This window comes from Crocuta crocuta, unplaced genomic scaffold (assembly GCF_008692635.1).
Source record: "Crocuta crocuta isolate KB4526 unplaced genomic scaffold, BGI_CrCroc_1.0 scaffold37, whole genome shotgun sequence".
NCBI classification, from domain to species: Eukaryota; Metazoa; Chordata; class Mammalia; order Carnivora; family Hyaenidae; genus Crocuta; species Crocuta crocuta.
In genome coordinates this window covers 1,115,238-1,133,263 of record NW_027532040.1, presented here as the reverse complement: position 1 = coordinate 1,133,263, position 18,026 = coordinate 1,115,238, and the positions used below count along the sequence as shown (strand labels likewise).

At 38.3% G+C, this 18,026-nt stretch overlaps 1 protein-coding gene across 1 annotated transcript in view; it reads right to left on the bottom strand.

Annotated features, from left to right (window-relative positions):
- CDK6 (cyclin dependent kinase 6) overlaps positions 1-18,026 on the bottom strand; it is a 251,964-nt gene that overhangs the window by 13,739 nt on the left and 220,199 nt on the right. The window contains exons 5-6 of the mRNA XM_077776214.1: positions 6,073-6,123; positions 433-568 (exon numbers count right to left, since the gene is read on the bottom strand). Coding sequence (XP_077632340.1) covers positions 433-568; positions 6,073-6,123 — 187 coding nt within the window. The remainder of the gene's footprint in view (positions 1-432; positions 569-6,072; positions 6,124-18,026) is intronic.

Here is an 18,026-nt window from a genome sequence, read left to right as displayed (position 1 = left end):
TTTCTGTCCTCCACGTTAGGGAATTGTATACAAGGCCAAATATTACAAGTCTGAATCTTAAGCCAAACGTGAGTCCTCCTTTTCAATGAGGTATTTTATACGTTCATGGCACATTCAATACTTATCGGAAGCATATGTCTAGATGGACGGAGAGGCTTCAAAAGCTGCATTCAAATGCATTTAAAGATGGCAGACTGAAAGTGTGTAGATCAGACTCTTTCTATAGGAAACGAAGACATTCCAGAATCAAAAGCCACCAGCTGCTGCAGGTGTGGAAATGAAAGCTACAGAGAGGTTGTGGTCTCGGCCCTGTGTAGTTGTGGCACATGATGCTCAACTGATGCTGTGCCTACTACCCAGCAGACCACTCAGCGGACAGGGCAAGTCTCTCCTCAGCCCAGTGCTGACCAACTCTGTACCATATGAACTTACCAGGAGTAGGTCTTTGCCTTGCTCATCAATATCTGTTACAAACTTCTCAATTGGTTGAGGAGATTTTGAGTGAAAAGCCTGTCTGGGAAGGGCAACATCTCTGGGCCAGTCTTCTTCTCCTGGGAGTCCAATTACACTACAAAAGAACCACATGTGAACATAATAAGCATTAGCTACTATGCTGAAGCTGTTTTCCTGCCAAATTCTAGTCGATGGTAAAATCTAAGAGGCAGGTATGGGGGACACAGAGCCCAGGGGCCCCTTACTTATATTACTGGTGGGACTTGCCTCTCTTTCTGGCCTATTGCAATATGGTGGTCACAGGGTGGTATCATGAGAGAATTGTAAAATTCACTGGCAAGAAATAAGAGATTACTCTGGTAGCAGATACCAAATATATGGTATAACGCAGAAATGGAAAATATCATAGTACCAGTAAGTCCTGATGAACTGACAGATTAGAACCTATATGTTCAAAGGAGGCTCATAAGAGCATAATATTTTTCTTTACACGCAAGAATGCTTTTTGTGTTCTGATCAAACACTCTCATACTGACATGCTTTATGATGCTCATCTAACATGATCAACACATAAATTTGGTTACACTTTTGGTTAAAGAATAATTCCCCAAACAGTAATTATATACATTAGAATCAGACCAAAAAGGGGTTAAAAAGTAAGCACATGTTATTTTATAATTTAATTTCAAATTAATTATTTAATTTACTTATATATATTTTATATTACATATAAATTTTATGGTATTCCAAAGTGAGTAAACAATAAATAAAGACAGTATCATTTATGTTTTCTCTGAAAATCATTCCAAAATCAGAAATGTGGAGAGAGGATCGAATGACATAGAAACAGNTCTCTCTCTCCTAGAAATAAATAAAATTAAAAAAAAAATTAAAAAAAGAAAAGAAAAGAAACAGCACAGACATTGTGTGTCAACTATACTCAAATACAAAAAGTAACCTAAAAAAAAAAATAGCACAGGCTTTGGAAAAGGCAGACCTAGGTTCAAATTCTGCACCTACCACTAATTGGTAGCTAAGGACAAATTAGTTAGCTTCTTTCTCAGTCTCTTTCTTTTTTTTTTTTTTAANTCGAACCCACGAACTGTGAGATCATGACCTAAGCGAAAGTCGGACGCCCAACCGACTAAGCTACCCAGGCGCCCCAGTCTGCCTTTTCCTCTTTCTTTTTTAATGTCAATAATTTAGGGACACTTGGGTGGTTCAGTTGGTTCAGCATCCAAGTCTTGATTTCATCTCGGGTCATGATCTCCCGGCTGTGAGACTGAGCCTCGTGTTAGGCTTTGCGTTAAGTGTGAGGGCTACTTAGGATTCTCTCTCTCTGTCTCTCCCCTGCTCAAGCACACATGCTCTTTCTCTCAAAATAAACAAATAAAAGGAAAAAAATGATAATTTACAATGATAATTTATATAAAGTGCATAGCACAGTGCCTGATAAACAGTACTTGTCAATATCAATACAATATCCATTATTATTAATTATCATGAGAGGAAAATAATGCTATTCATCTAAAATATGTGGGCAATGCATTGCTACCACACTAAAAATATGAACTGCTTGAGTCCTATTGATATGTGACTTGAGGTTCTTCAGAAATATTAATGTTAGTGGTTTATACACTATAGAGATATTATTTAAAGTTTATGTGTAGATAGTAAGTAGGTTTAAACAAGGGACGCAAGAACTTACATCTCACTTAAAGGCTGTGATTAACTCTAAACTAAAATGTTTAATTTAGTGGACAGAGCATATGGCTTTCAAATTGACCAAACTATTTTTTTTTAAGATTTTATTTTTAAGTAATCTCTATACCCAACGTGGGTTCAAACTTACAACCCTGTGATCAAGAGGCACATGCTCTACTAACTGAGCCAGCCAGGTGCCCCCTGACCAAATTATTTTAACTACAGTTAGAAATGGTGCTGGTCTGGGACCAAGGTCCTAAGGTATGTTCTCCTGAATGGATTTTCAGGTTTCAGGAAGACATGGTGGTGAAAGTCACAGGCTGTCTGTAAGGCTCTGTTCCTCCTTCCCTTACTTCAACAGAGCCCAGGTCACAGACCTCACCTGGGATGAGCAAACACCCGTACTATAATTGCACCTGTTACTGGGTGTCTGGGGAAAGACACTGTATGCCTGTTATCTGTGGGACATGCTGGGAAAGCCATGTTGTTGGGGTAAGTAAAGACAGATTCTTGGATATATTCACCGGAACAAATGAATGGAAATGACAACTTAGGCAACATGCAAATTTGCTTAATAGCAGGATCTAGAATAAGAGGAAAGATAAAAAAAGATAGCACTATTGATTATTAAAGGACATAAATGTGTATGTTTAGATAGAATGGAATAGGCAGAGGAAGAAAAAAAGAATAATTATTAAAAACTTTAAAAACATTCTTCCTTTCATTTTCAGCTTTTTAGCCATTTGTGTATCCATTTTTTGCATATCATCAACAATCATCTAGAAGTCAACTGTAACAATTCTTAGTAATAATTTAACATCTTTTTATTTGCAGCTTTGAATATACTTATGTTGAAAAAAATCTGGTGATATGGGCACCTGAATGCCAAAAGCCCTTAAAGAAACAGTGTCTCTGTATGTATGTGTATATGTGATGTATAATTATATATGTATATATACATAGCTACCTATATAAATAACTTTCAAAAATATTTTTAAACCTATCACCTCCTCTGATCTCATAACGACCTCCTGAGACATGTAAGTCAGTTATTACTTCCTTTTTATAGATGTGGAAACTAAGGAGAGGAGTGAAATCAGCTGCCAAAGTCACATACAATGAGTTCAGCCACAGAGCTCAAGTGAACCCAATTCTCCTTATTCCAAATCCAGTATTTTGTTTCCATTTAACTATGACTCTGCTCCTAAAAATGCTCCAAAATGTCACGAGCTAAAAGCATTCAGTTTCACTTTCAAAGTACTTGCTGTTCTTTGAAAGTATAAATCTCTCTAAATGCAGAAACATTTCTCCCCTTAAGAGAATGTGAATGTGGCTTGCCTCAAAAAAAATTTTTTTTCAGTTTAATATCCAGTATGAACTTTTATGGCCCATATATGAGTGTTGTGAAATTCTGATAGGTCCATTAACAAGTGCTTGCATCAAGTTTCAGTATTTGGACAGCTGAATATATGCCTTAAAAGTTGACATTTGTACTGGAAAGACTGACAGAGCACAAAACCTATAAATGGCAGTGGGAACAGAAATCATTTTTCAAGTACTTTAGAAATGACACTAGGGTGCAGCATTGTCCCTTTTCTTTACGCCAAAGTAACAAACGCAGAGTAAACAGAACATAATTTCAGGGAAACAACGCCAGAGGCCAAGAAGTAAAACCTGAAGGCACAACACATATAGAACTTTATGGCTTCTTTTTTGCTGGCAACCTAGGGTCTCAGGCCTTTGGCAAAAGTGGAACTGGCTTTCCCTTGGAAGCAAGTCAGACATGGCTGTCAAAGGTTCTTTTGGGTCTGTCTCAGTGGCTTCAGATACTAAGGGGCACTAAGAGTGCTAACAAGTTTGCAGACCCCAGGGCTTGACAGAGCACCTAAGTGGTGTCAGTAAGGGAAAGGTGGTGACAGGTTTCAATGTCTGGCAAGCTGGCTTTGGTCATGATCATTTTTCCTTTAAGAGAATCACTGGTAGGTCTGACTTTCATAGTTCCTGCCTCAAGTTTGCACCGCACTGCACACAAAATATATTCAACGGTTCTGGGGAAGGATAGAGAACATGAGTTTTGTCCTGAATCTGTCCACCTTATGGGGTGACAGTAATAGTCACTGTTTACGCTGTATAGTAGAGGTAGGAGGTGGAGGGGTGGGAGAGGGAGGAAGAGGAGGAGTGGGAGTCTTGGCAGCTTCCCTTGACCTGGGAAGCCCCCAGGCAATGAAATCAGCAAATATTTTTCAGGCCTTAAAGCCACTGGGCTCCGATTTAGCAGTGGCAACAGCACTAATGGAAGCCTCATGAAGCTTTCTAGCCAATAAAAGAAGAAACTCGGGGCGCCTGGGTGGCTTAGTCGGTTAAGCGTCCGACTTTCGCTTAGGTCATGATCTCGCAGTTCGTGGGTTCGAGCCCCGCGTCGGGCTCTGTGCTGACTGCCAGCTCAGAGCCTGAAGCCTGTTTCAGTCTGTGACTCCCTCTCTCTCTGACCCTCCCCTGCTCACGCTGTCTCTCTCTCTCTCTCCTAGAAATAAATAAAACATTAAAAAAAAATAAAAGAAGAAACTCAAGTTCCAGTTTTATTCAACTGTTTTAAGCAGTCATGCTTGAGCAGACAGTGTTAAAATATAATTCTTTAGGGATACTTTTCATCAGCTTTATGGATGGACTGAAAATATCATAAAAATCACTGGGATTCCTATAAAATGTTATAGACCAATGATCAGGGCTATTTTTGGTTCTAGAATTCCCATTTTTTTCTTACTCTCCCCAATTCCTTTTTTTAAAAGTTTATTTATTTATTTTTGAGAGAGAGAGAGAAAGAGGCAGAGAGAGAGAGGGGAAGAGAGAATCCCAAGCAGGCTCTGCACTGTCAACGCAGAGCCCAATACAGGGCTTGACCTCATAAACAGTGAGATCATGACCTGAGCTGAAATCAAGAGTTGGATGCCTAACTGACTGAGCCACCCGGATGCCCTACTTCCCCGCAATTCTGATAGGGGCTTGGCAAAAGCACATATCGCAAAAGGATGCCATAGTCCATGGTTTGTGAGAGGAAAAGCCCCTTCTTAATATTCTAGAAACATGAAAGCATACATACCCCCACATGCACAAACATGTAGACATGAATGGAACTGTGCAAATCATCAACAAGCCAAGTAACAGACAATTAGAACCAAAGAATGTGAAGCACAAGAAACGTTCTTAGAATTTGCGTCCAAAGTTTCATTACTAAGGTGAAGAAATTAAGGAACAAAAAGGTTAAACAATTAATGATGAATTATAATAATAGCTACCATTTTTAAAGCATTCACTATGTACCAGGCACTGTGTAAGCACTTTATGGGGCATTTTAAAGGACTTTCTGAAGATTGCATAGTTATTTAGCAACAGATATAGGGTTAGAATCTAGGATTCTCATTTTCTATTTCGGTGCTCCAAAGAAAAATGGGTTGCTAGCATACCATCTTTTGCCCAGGAAAACAAAACAATGCAAAACCAGTCTGGATAACAAAAGAATACTCAACGCAGACAGGAAGCCCGGTGAGCAAGAATGGGTTACCAGGCTACCAAGCGCCCCACCTCTGACAGTGGATGCATCTGAAACGGCCCCAAACAGACAACACATCTGAACTAAAGAACTGGAGCTCAGCCAAGTGTAGAAGGAGGATTAGCGAAAAGATCCACACGAGCAACATACAAGCTTCCAGAGCGGAGCCCAGACAGGCCACACGTCATGATGGGCTCTGCATAAAACAGCATGTCGGCCATGTCCCCACTCACCACACAAATAGTAACACTGTCTGAGGCAGCAGCTTGGGGGTAGGAAAGGCAAGAGATAATCATTTTATATGAAAGGCACTGTAAATGTTTTAATGCTACAGACGCTGATGTAAAATTAGAGTTAATACTTACTCCAAGATTTTTCCAAGTTGATCAACATCTGAACTTCCACGAAAAAGAGGCCTAGAAGAATAAAGATACACATTAAACAAGGGATTTTCTCAAGTTACATTTCAATCATATTGGTCATTACCATAGTTTACAGGAAGCAAAATATTCTTTAAGGGTGAGGATGAAGTAAAGAAGTGAGACCTCTTTCCTTTGGTAAATGAAGGTTTTTCTTGCATTTCACTTCATGGTAAGGATCTCTCATAAGTACCTGCTGGTACCTGCCTCCCATGTTTTCTAATCATGGGTATCCTATTTGTACTCATTCCAAAAATAGTGCAACCAGCATATACAGTCCTCAGTTTCAAAATCCTACTTAACTTCTTCATAGGGTGGAACACATCTCTGTCCTAGTCTGAACTGAGGAGGTGGGCTTCTTTGAAACTGTTCTTGGTCAGATGTTTTTCTGAGCACCCTTTCCTCACTTCGCTGCTATACAGTACTTCCTCAGGATTCTCTCTCTTTCCATTTGTTCCGATGGTGAGACACCTCTGGACCTATTTTTCGGATTTTCACTTTCCTTTCTCACAACCTTATGGAAGCCATCACTCTTGGCTTCAGAGGCGATTGTGAACACACAGGCCTCAGTGTCTACACTGAGCATTTAACTGGCAATTAAATGAGCTCATTGGTGACATTTCTGGAATTTTCCCAAGTAGATCAATACCCCTCAAGGGCAAGTACTTCTCTGGTTTCTCCCTAATCTTTGGCCTAGTGATCTTACTTGAACAGGTGCTCAGTTAATAAGTATTTCATTTAATATATTCCTATGGTACACACGTAAATGTTTTCCTAACCCCTTGCTCAATGACTAACAGATATTTTTCAACCATGTGCTTTATAAACTATTTGTAGCCTATTACCAGAGACCATATTTTACAAATGTTATATATAAACTATACATATAAATATTGTATATTATTTTATAAAGCCTTAAACCTTTTAAATATTTTCTAGGCATAATAAGTAAACTTGTTATATAGGTCATATATAGAGAATCCTGCTAGGTTATAGCATTTCAGTGGCTAGACTCTATCTTAAAATCCCTCAACCATACTTATTATTTAGGTTCTTATTCTTCTTATTTTTTTCAGGCTCTTATTCTTTAAAAGGGTTATTTGAAAATGCAGTGGAAAATACCTTATTTGTGGCAATGTTATGGACCGAACTGTATCCCCTCCAAAATTCATGCTCAAGCCCAACCCTTAGTCTGAGAACCAACTGTATTTGGAGATAGAGTTTTTAAAGAGGTGATTAAGTTAAAATGAGGCCATTAGGGTGAGCCCTAATCCAATCTGACTAGTGTCCTTATAAAAAGAGGAAATTTGGACACACAGAGACAGCAGGGGTATGCGTGCACACAGAGGAATGATTATGTGAGGACCCAGCAGGAAGGCACGTCAAGGAGACAGGCCTCGGAAGAAACCAAATCTGCTGACACCTTGATCTTGGACTTCTAGCTTCCAGAAATGTGGGAAAATATTATGTTGTTTAAGTCACGCAGTCTTTGGTATTTTGTTATGGCAGCCATAGCAAACTAACATAAGCAACTTGCACATCACCAATGCAGCCAATTCAGAAAGAACCAGAGACGGCTTTTGAAAGCCAACCAGACAGGTCTTCAAAGAGCAAGTTTTAGAAAAGCTAAACAATGGAATCTTAACCGCTGTTATTTCTAGAACACTAATGTTGAAATCTGACATAGTGCCATGCACTCCTCCCCAAACATGATCTCATTTAATTCTCACAAAAGTTTCAGGAGCAAGGTAGTAGTAGTATTATTATCCCTATTGTCTGTTAAGCTAATAGGATTGGATATGTTTCATGACTTACCTAAGGACAAATAGCAAAATTCAGTCTTAAAATTCAAAATAGGTGTGGCTTGCCCCAAAACCTATCTGCTTCATTATTATATTGTAATACATTTATTTTTTTACTAATGTTCTCTGCACTCATAGACTGTCCCTTTAGCTGAGGCTGTGGAGTGAAATAGCAGAGAATGCGTGAAGGGCGCTTTATAGAGAACCTGGTGTCTCACAAGCAGGTGTCTGCAGGATTCTGTACCCATACTGCTTTGCGAGTGTCCACGTGTCTTTAAATTCTTGTCCTGCTTAAACAAGGAACAAAGCAATTAACCGGACTGAGACTGACTGAGGTTCTCTATTCTTTCCATAAACTTACTGTCTGATGGCCCTTCTAGGTTTTATAAATTAAGTTTTTACTTTTAATTCCAGTATAGTTAACATACAGTGTTAGGCCCGTCTAGATTTTTATATTTTTCCTCCAGCGCAGTCTTTTACAGCTGTTTTGCTCACATTTTAATTGGTACATTATTTTTTTCCTTTGCAAAGCACAGAACTTGGGTTTCACAGAAACTACACTGCTCCTTCTTTTCACACTCATCTGCTTCTTTAATATTAAAGCATGAAACTACAAAACTAAGTATGACTAGCATTACAAGGTTTGGACAACACAAATGACGATCCCTCTTTGTTTAGCAGGTATCTCACATGGCTCGAGTGATGGGCATGCCAGGTGAGTAGGGCCAGAGGGAACAGAGAGCATGTGTTTAATCTGATGAGCTGGTTAAGCAGCTTTGTAAACATGCCAAGCCCCTCACCCTTCCTGAAGAAGACTGGTATCCACAGAAGCAAGGGTGAAACTGTTTGAGGATCATGGTAGTTTAAAATCAACTGGCCATGGCTATTGGGAAACAAACAAAGCAGACTAACTTAAATGGATGTTGTTCCCAGGCAAAAGAAGAGCATCTTTTTCCTGGGATGGGTACCGAGACCCAACCCTGAAGCTCAGGGGTAGCAGTGGCTTATGCCCTTACTGGTTTGGTTTTCAACTCCCTTTTTTCTCCCTGGGCAATATTTTAATATTTTTGCTAGTTCCCCAGTGCAGTTAAGCAAATGTTTGCTATGTTTTATCTTAATTTGCTACATGTTTTAGCAGAGGGCTTTCAAGTCATATAGTCAACCATACTGTGAGAGCCTAAAGTTTTATCTCTATTGGCTGGGCTTGGCCCACAAAATGAAATGTGCTTTACAGCACAGTTAGAACTGGTTCAGGTTTGGCATCCTTTAATGAGTGCAACAAGCAGAAGGTCTGAATCATAACCAATCTTCTGTGACCTGCTATGGGGAGTACTAGAAACTCAGAAGCAACAATTCAGTGTACAGCCCAAAATGACTTTTGCCACACAGAAAGACCTGGCATGTGATTCTGGTTTATTAATTTGGCCTTATAAGAGATATGGATTAGCTTGAGTTATACAGAACAACTAAATCCTGACTGCATGCAATTATCTCCTGTAAGATAGGTCTCTGGATGTAAAAACAAAGGCATAATAAGATAATGGAAATGAGTCACATGAAGTGGGGTAACAGGCCTATTTGGTACTGGTACTCTTAGTTGACCAAAAGGTTGGTCATGAATGTGATCAAACTCTTAGAACCATCCATTCATTTTCTGGCTAAAAATTCTCAAGTTTGTATGAACAGGATGGTAATAAGTTCATCAGGAGCATGGAGAGTTGTGGTGGATTTAGAGGAAAGATGAAACCTTTCATCATGATGAATTCTTGGGGGTGCTACAGTGGAGTATGGAAATGCAAGAATAAGATCATCCAAAGGACATTATATGATACAATCTGTCTTTAAATAAGGCTTTATAATCAAAAGTCTTGGCTGTATCAGGTCTCTGACCTATGTGCATCAGGTATGAAGGACTGTATTTTCACTGAGGTTACTCCGACTATTTCTTCCTTCCTCAGATAAACTAAGTTAAATATAATTTATGTCATTACATGGACCATTATGGACATAATCTTTGACTATATTCTTTGGTTTAGTGGTGAGGGAGAGTTTAATTATACGGCCTTGAATAATTTTTATAATTGTAGGAATGATTCAGCTAAAAGAACACATACATGAGTCAAACTTGGCTAGTTCTTTATTACCATGACATAGGGCTGAGCTGGAAGGAAGTAGAGGGCTGAAGGACTAAAATGAGGGAGAATAAGACACAGAAAGACTAAAACACTGAGACTGAGCTAGAGGTAACCAGACAATGTGAGGAGGTCCAAAATAACTCTGAACTCTGTTCTACATAGTGCTTAAAAGTCTACCTCTTCTGGAAATCCCAGGGTATATTTATATAGGCCCTTCTTGAAGATTGAAGATGGAAGGGGAATATTCTATTAAATATCATGGGACAGAGGCTCTTAAAAATTAAAAAGTCATGCTTTTTTTTTTGAGTCACTGTAGGCAGAGGATCCACGAAGCTATCCCAGAAGCCTCCTAGGTGACATTCTTTTACACTAATTACTTAAGTAAAATTAACAGAAGAGATATTCTACTGAAAGCAATAAATCTGAAGCTTGGTGTTATATTTTTTAAAACACTTCTTTACTTACACGTATTTTGGGGGGTTAACTAGTAAAATGGAAAGACTATACCTACCAAGAATATTCCCAAATAAAACTATGCAATTGTTTTACTGGATTAATATATTTAAAAATCCTTTTATTATACAAGACATTACTTAAGGTCAGTAAGTTTTATGCACTTTAATATATCATAAACTATAACTGATTAGTTGCTTCAGATGACTTCTCAGTAGTTTAAGCAAGGGTTTGGGTAGTGGCTCACAAACATTATCTATTAAAGACCTTTGTTGCATCTACATTTCATGAATCCATTTCTAATTGTATATATTTCTTTTCCCTTCACTTGGCTTATCATGTTCCCTTTTCCTCAGAAGATTTTCTCCACACTCAACTTGCTGGGACTATTCACATTCTTTTGCATAAACCTCCTTCTGTCTCTCATGACCCTCAACCTTTTTTTAAGTTTCAAATTCCCACCTAAACTATGGACGACTCTACTGGAAGACCTTGCCATTCTACCCTTTGAGGCCAATTTATTTGACAAAATAAATAATATTTATGGGGGAAATATCTGAAACTGAACATCACTATGTTTTGATGAAAGAGAATTTTAGGTTATTTCCAAGTATTCTCTTCAGATATCTTCCTTCACTGTTATACTTGATAAAAGTTAATGCTGATAAGATAATCTCTTTCTGAAAAAAATTTTAATTTATACATATAAGCATTTTTTCTAACTAAAAGGCGATTATTGCCAAATATAATGGCAGATTGCATTCATTTCAAACCACAGCAAAGTCAATTTTCTTCTCATATGACCATAGGCACTGTCATTTCAAAACAAGAATGGTTCTTGGGGTTTTCTTTAGCAAGAATTTTTCCCAAAGCGTTTTTGAATTTGTGAGTTTTAGCTTTAATGCACACCACCTTCAGTCCTCATCCCCCAACATGTTGATTTTTCAGGATTGGGGAATGGGCATGGACTTTGATGAGGGACTATCCTGGATGTGAATCCCTACTCAACCATTTCTCTCTGAATGACCCTAGGAAAGTCACTTAGCCTCTTTGAATCTTATTTGTTTTCTCTGCAAAACGTCCAGTTTATAGCAGACCTACAATAAATGGCAAGTAAACACACACATACTTTCTCACACTCATACATGGTAGCTAGTACTCTTGCTCCCTGGCCACTATCACACACAGATGAGAAAGTATTTCACATAGTGAACAAGAAAGGAAGGGGACATTTGTCACCACCTGGTGGATGCCCAAATCATATTAAAGCTTAGTAGTTCTTCTGCCGGGGTCACTATTCTCTAAGTCTCTTACAACTTTTACACCTTCATAATCAAGGAAAGAAAGAAAGAATGTCAAATTTTCAGATAAAGTTTGATTAATTTTGAATTGGCAATATCATTTCTTCCTCTGCATGTAGTTTTGGCAACAAGCTCACCCACCATATCTTTTAACCATGAAGTAAATTTCCTTGGGTCAAATTACAAAGGGTACCACATTTCAGATTACATGCCTTTTTAAACAGACAACTAAAAAGAATATATAAATATTATTCATAAGCTCAGTAAACAGTGGACAACATTTAGAAGTAGGGTATATTTTCTAGCAGATGAGACGTGTATGCAGATATGTCTGCTACTGAAAGGAAATGATTCATGCATAAAGGAAGGTGAAAGGTTTACGTTTGGTTATAATATGTTCATTGTACTAAAAGATGAGGAAGTCATGGATCACCCTATAGAACACCTCTGTAACCTGCCTTTGACCTGCAGCTACGCTTTAACTGCTATCTTTCTTGTTTAGTAGCAATTTTCCATGTTCATAAAATGACCTTTTGAAAATATTTCCTACTGTTTTATACTTGCTCCCATGCTCAGTTTTAGATAGAGCTATTATCTGTTCAGCTAAAAATGTTAACTTTCACTTTACAATTATCACCTATTCAAATAACCACATTAAGTAGGAAAACAATTAATTGATTTACTTTGTAAACACAAATTGAGTGATCACCCACTAAGCACACAGTGCTGCATTAGCTGCTGGGAAAGAGCTCTTCCCCCTAAAAATATATTCAATATAAATAAGATATAAAAAATAAATAAATATAAATCATATGTATGGTCTTAATATATACTATGCATATACTTATATACACATTTTGATATTAACATATTACAATATAAATTTATAATATTTATAAGATAAATATATATATTACATACCACCATAATGATCCTTGACTCTACGGAAGACAAGAGATACAAATGCAGGATCATGAAATAAAGATATTTATCTCATTTTACTGGTGGGAGACAAAAGTTTAAGGCAATCATTTAATCTTTACTAGAATGTTGGGGGGGATTCTGATTAACTGCCTTTTGCAGATGAGAACTAAAGAAGAAACTTATCCAAGAAAACTCTATTCAGTAAGTGGCTAAGTTGGTCTGTCTGACTCCAATGAGCAGGAAACAGAAGCCGTGTTTTATAAAGATTAATATGGCAGAGATTTACTGAGTCACTCGGAGGGGACCGAGACAGAGTAGGGAGGCCAGTGAGGAGGTCAGTGCATGAAAGAGATTTCAAGGACCTAAAATAGGTGGACAAGCAAATGGGAAAGGCCACAGAGACAGTTAAGGGAATGTGATCCAAAGTTGGTAAAAAAAAGACTCAACAAGACTTGGGAGAAGTGGTGTGGTTTTAAGTTTCCAGTATTTAAAACCAAGCTTAATGAGAAGGGTGGGGAGAAGAAGATTGGAAGGTAATAATTAGTTTTAAGTATGTTCCTTTACAATATAAAATAATGCTTAAAACAATGCTTTGAAGTCTGAGAATGAAAAACCTGCAAATGATAGTTTAGCATACCTAAACATATGTGCACACAGACACTTGTACATGAATGCACACAGCAGCAGCATTATTCATAACAGCCCAAAGTGGAAACAACCCAAATGTTCACCAACCGACAATGGGATAACAGAATGTCCGAGAGCCATACAATGGAGTATCATTCAGTCATAAAAAAGAATGAAGCACTTCTACAACATGAATGACCCCTGAAAACATCATGCTAAGTAAAAGCAGGCAGTCACAAAAGACCATGTATTTATTCTATGATTCCATTTATATAGAAGAGGCAAATCTAGAGAGTCAGAAAGTAGATTAATGGCTGTTTAAGTTTGAGGGGCTTGGGGAAGAATGAGGAGTGCCTGCTAATGGGTATAGCGTTTCTTTCTGGATTGATAAAAATGTTCTAAAATTGGCTGTGGTGATGGTTGCCCAACTCTGTGGATATACTAAACTAAAATCCATTGAATTATACAATTTATATTGGTGAACTGTACAGTATTTTATGTCAATAAAGCGGTTTTAAAAAAATAGTTAAGAAATTATATTTCCAAGCAAACATTACAGATGCAGAAGGACAGTAAAAAAAATGATTTAGGCCTAAATATATAAAACAATGCACATGGTATTAGAATACAGTGACAAACATTTATTTTACCATATATTCAATCAAGTACCCATTTGGAGACATGTGCTCTGGAAGTTCTGAATAACCTACTAAGAAGATCTGGATTTCCCCAAACATTTGATTTATCAGATTAGAACTAAATAATCCAAAAAAGTCTTTGTACAAAAAAGGCATTTTTACAAAACTAGTATCTTTTGCTTTCCTCTGGATGGCAAGATTATGGGTGATTTGTCTGTTTTCTGCATTTTTCTATTATTCTTTACTCAGCATTTTACCCTAATAACTTTAAAATCAGAAGGAAAAAACCCCAACACTGTTACTTGCAATATAGTACTGCATGTATGCAATCTGCCCACCTCACCGTCTTCTGCTACCCCACTTCTATTACTTAGTTACTTGTTGGTCTCTCCAGCCAAACTGGAAGCTCTCTGCAGACAGGGCCAACCCTTACTTGCTTCTGTATCCAGGGCACATAGTTTACTGCCCACTCTGTCCATGACTGGCACTCATTTAACACACAGGAATGGTTACTGTTCCCTGCACTGAGAAGGCCTTCTCTTCCTTCTTCCCATCAACTTCAGTTCTTCTCATCTCCAAATTCATATCCTTGCTTCATCTCTGGGAAATTCAAGTGTGAGCATGTGTATTTGCTATTTGCACTGATACATACACACATATATATAAATAGATGCATATGCATTTACAGCCAAAACCAATTTGATTTATATTTTTCTATCTGTTTATGCTTTAACTGATCTGTGTTACCAGATTGTATCATCCTGCAAATAATGGATATTAAAAATGGGGGCTAGTTGACCATTGGTCTCCTACATCTCAAATCACACCCAAACCACCCAAGAAACAGCAAGAGGCATGCTGGATAGGAACTTTGCCCTCAGGTGCTTTACTTCACCCAGGTATTCAGGTCAGGGATGGGCTCTTTGGAAGACAAAGAAAGAGAAGGGATGAGAAATGTAGCAAAGGCCAAATAGAGTGAAGGATTAAAGAGGGTGTGGAGGGGAAAGACACTCTGTATGGAAACCAGCCAAGAAAGGAAGGGAGGCTGGTGGCAAAGAACAAGGAAGGAAAAAAAATTAAAACCCCAAGTAATATAAGTCAAGGACAAGGACAAAAAGAAGAATCTGAGATGAAGTCCTATCACTGAGATGGAGACAGATAGGAAAAAAAACCTCTATCAAGGAAAGGGAGGCACCAATCACAGGAAAGACCAGATGAACACAACTTAGAGAGTGTGCTGCACTATCTGGCCATAGTAGGGGATTCAGAGTCTGGTCATTTCCTTACAAACAAATAGCTGAATTAATTTTTCCTTGTTACCAGGCATGAATAATATATTTCTCCACAGAGGGTTCATATTTTACTGGACTATGTATGAGTAACTTCCTTGAGAGAGAAAGACAGAGAGAGAGAGAGAGCACGTGCATGAGAGGCAGAGAGGAAAACCCCACCATTTTTCATTTCAAAATTGAGAATTAAAATTAAACCAGACCCCACCAAACCACTTCAGACTTCTGAAACATTACGAAACTTACAAATTAATACATTTTACTGACTTAGTCAATTTTATATATGACTCAAGAAGCCTAAGTGGTCATGAAGATAAAAAAAATCATTTCTAAGTACTTCAATAAGTATTAAGTATTTACTGTTTGCCAGAAATAATTATTGCTCTTAAATACTTATTTAATTAAAGAATTGCCCTTCTGTTCTTCCAGTGCTATCTTCTCTTGTCTCAGTCAGCTTGGGCCGCCATAACAGAACACCAAGGGCTGGGTGGCTTAGAGAACAGAAATACTGTATTTCCCATAGTTCTGGAGGCTGCAAGTCCTAGACAAAGGTGTCTGGTGAGCACTCTCTCCCCAGTTTATAGACAGCCACTTGCTTGCTGTGTGCTCACATGATGGAAAGAGAGCAAGCTCCCTTGGGTCTCTCTTATAAGGGCACTAATGCCATTATATGGGACCCACCCTCCTGATTTCATCTAAACCTGAATAATTCCAAAGGCCCCATGTCCATATAACATCAAAATTGGAGGCTAGGACTTCAACATCTGAGTTTGGTGCTAAGACACAAATGTTCAGTCCATACACTTCCTTCCTCATGTTACTAAATACAATATCCTTCCAACCTTTAAAATTAGAAAGCTTGGGGGGGAGGGGAGACAACACGCACCTGGGTGGCTCAGTCGGTTGAGTATCAGACTCTGGCTCAGGTCATGATCTCATGACTCGGGGTTCATGGGTTCAAGCCCTGCATTGGGCTCTGTGCTGACAGCTAGCTCAGAGCCTGGAGCCTCTCTTCGGATTCTGTGTCTCCCTTTCTCTCTGACTCTCCCTTATTCATGCTGTCTTTCTCTCTCTCAAAAATAAATCAAACATTAAAAAAGTTTTTTATTTTTTAAATTAGAAAGCTGGGCATGTTCTTTTCCAATAGGAGCAACAAACGTGATTTGTCTCATTCCATATCTAGGATCCAAGTACTCATTTTATATACTTTATTTGGTAAGTCTTCTTGCCAAATTATGTGTTCATTACTCTCCCAGTGCCTCCCTTATCTCTAGATGCTCTCCCGTCATACTGCTCAGGGGAGTTCTTAAGGCAGGGAAGAAATGGTCCCAAGTTGAGCCCTTTCCACAGGCTTGGTTCCTAGTTGCTGGGTTCCTAGTTGTGTTATTACATTTTTGTCCTCACTCTTGCTCTGATGTCTGACCACCTACTACATAACTTTGCATTTGAAAGAAAATTTTAGCATAGGAAAAAGAAATCGGGAGTCAAATCTAAGAAGAGGTAACTCACAAAGTGAAATATTTATATCAGTATTACTAATTACAAGGAAACTGGAGGTAGTCTGTGTGACCTGTGACCTGTATTGGAAGCACCTCGCTTCTCATAGGCAATAAAGCTTCATTAACAGCCAGACATCTCAGGTTCAGCGCCCTCCGGAAAGCGGTCTTCTGTCTGTCATATAAACCCAGAGCACGGATCTTTCTCCTGTATGGAAACTGTAGCTGTAATATTCAACTGTATTTTATGTTGGGCATGGTATTGAGAAGCTTTAATGATAACATGTTGGAAGATCATTTGGGGCAAGGGCGATGGTAGTGTGTGGAAACATAGAAAAATGATCAGAGATTACAAGGACACCTGGATGAATCGGTGCACAGATTAGTCAGGATTCTTATTATTAACTGGGCTCGGGGCTTATCAATTACCTTCACTCTGCAGAATTGTGAACTAGATAACTTCTTCAACCAAACTTGAAACTCATTAGATCCCATCATAAAATCATCTGTCTACAGTCCCAGCCTTTCTTTATACTGTGCCTTCTTAGGAGAGAAAGAAAAGCTGTAATAGGGAGCTAGCTGGTTCATGAATGAGAGACTTAGCGCCCATGCTCCTTAATATTTGGCCATTTGGGTAGAGCACCCCAGGGACAAGGTGACCAACCAGCGCACTTTACCCACAGTGGCCTTAGTGTTAGCACTGAAAATCCTGTATCCCAGGAAGTTTCTCTGTCCCAGGCAAATGGGGTGGTTGGTTACCCTAATCAGGAAACCTAGAGCAAGAGGCTGCAGAAAAGGAAATTAAAAAAAAAAAAAAAAGAGAGAGAGAGAGAAATCTATAAAATTTTTTTCATTGTTCTTTCTGAGGGCTATTTTGAAGAATCAGATAAGCATCTCTCAAAACAGTAAGAATAAAGGTGGTTCAGACAGGTTTCATTCTCTTTTTTCCTAACAACTGACTGCTACTATGTGATAAGGGACTAGATTATTGGTAAGCTCCCTCCTCCTACCATAATTCAAGATGTTATTAATCTCTTCTAGCAAATAACCTCACAAACTATATATAGTTGACCCTTAAGCAACACAGGTTTGAACTGCATGGGTTAACTTGTATGAGGATTTTTTTTTTTTTTTTTACAGTACTGCAAACATATTTTCTCTTAGGATTTTCTTAGTCACGTTTTCTTTTCTCTAGCTTTCTTGGAAGGACACAGTATAGAATAGATCTAACATAC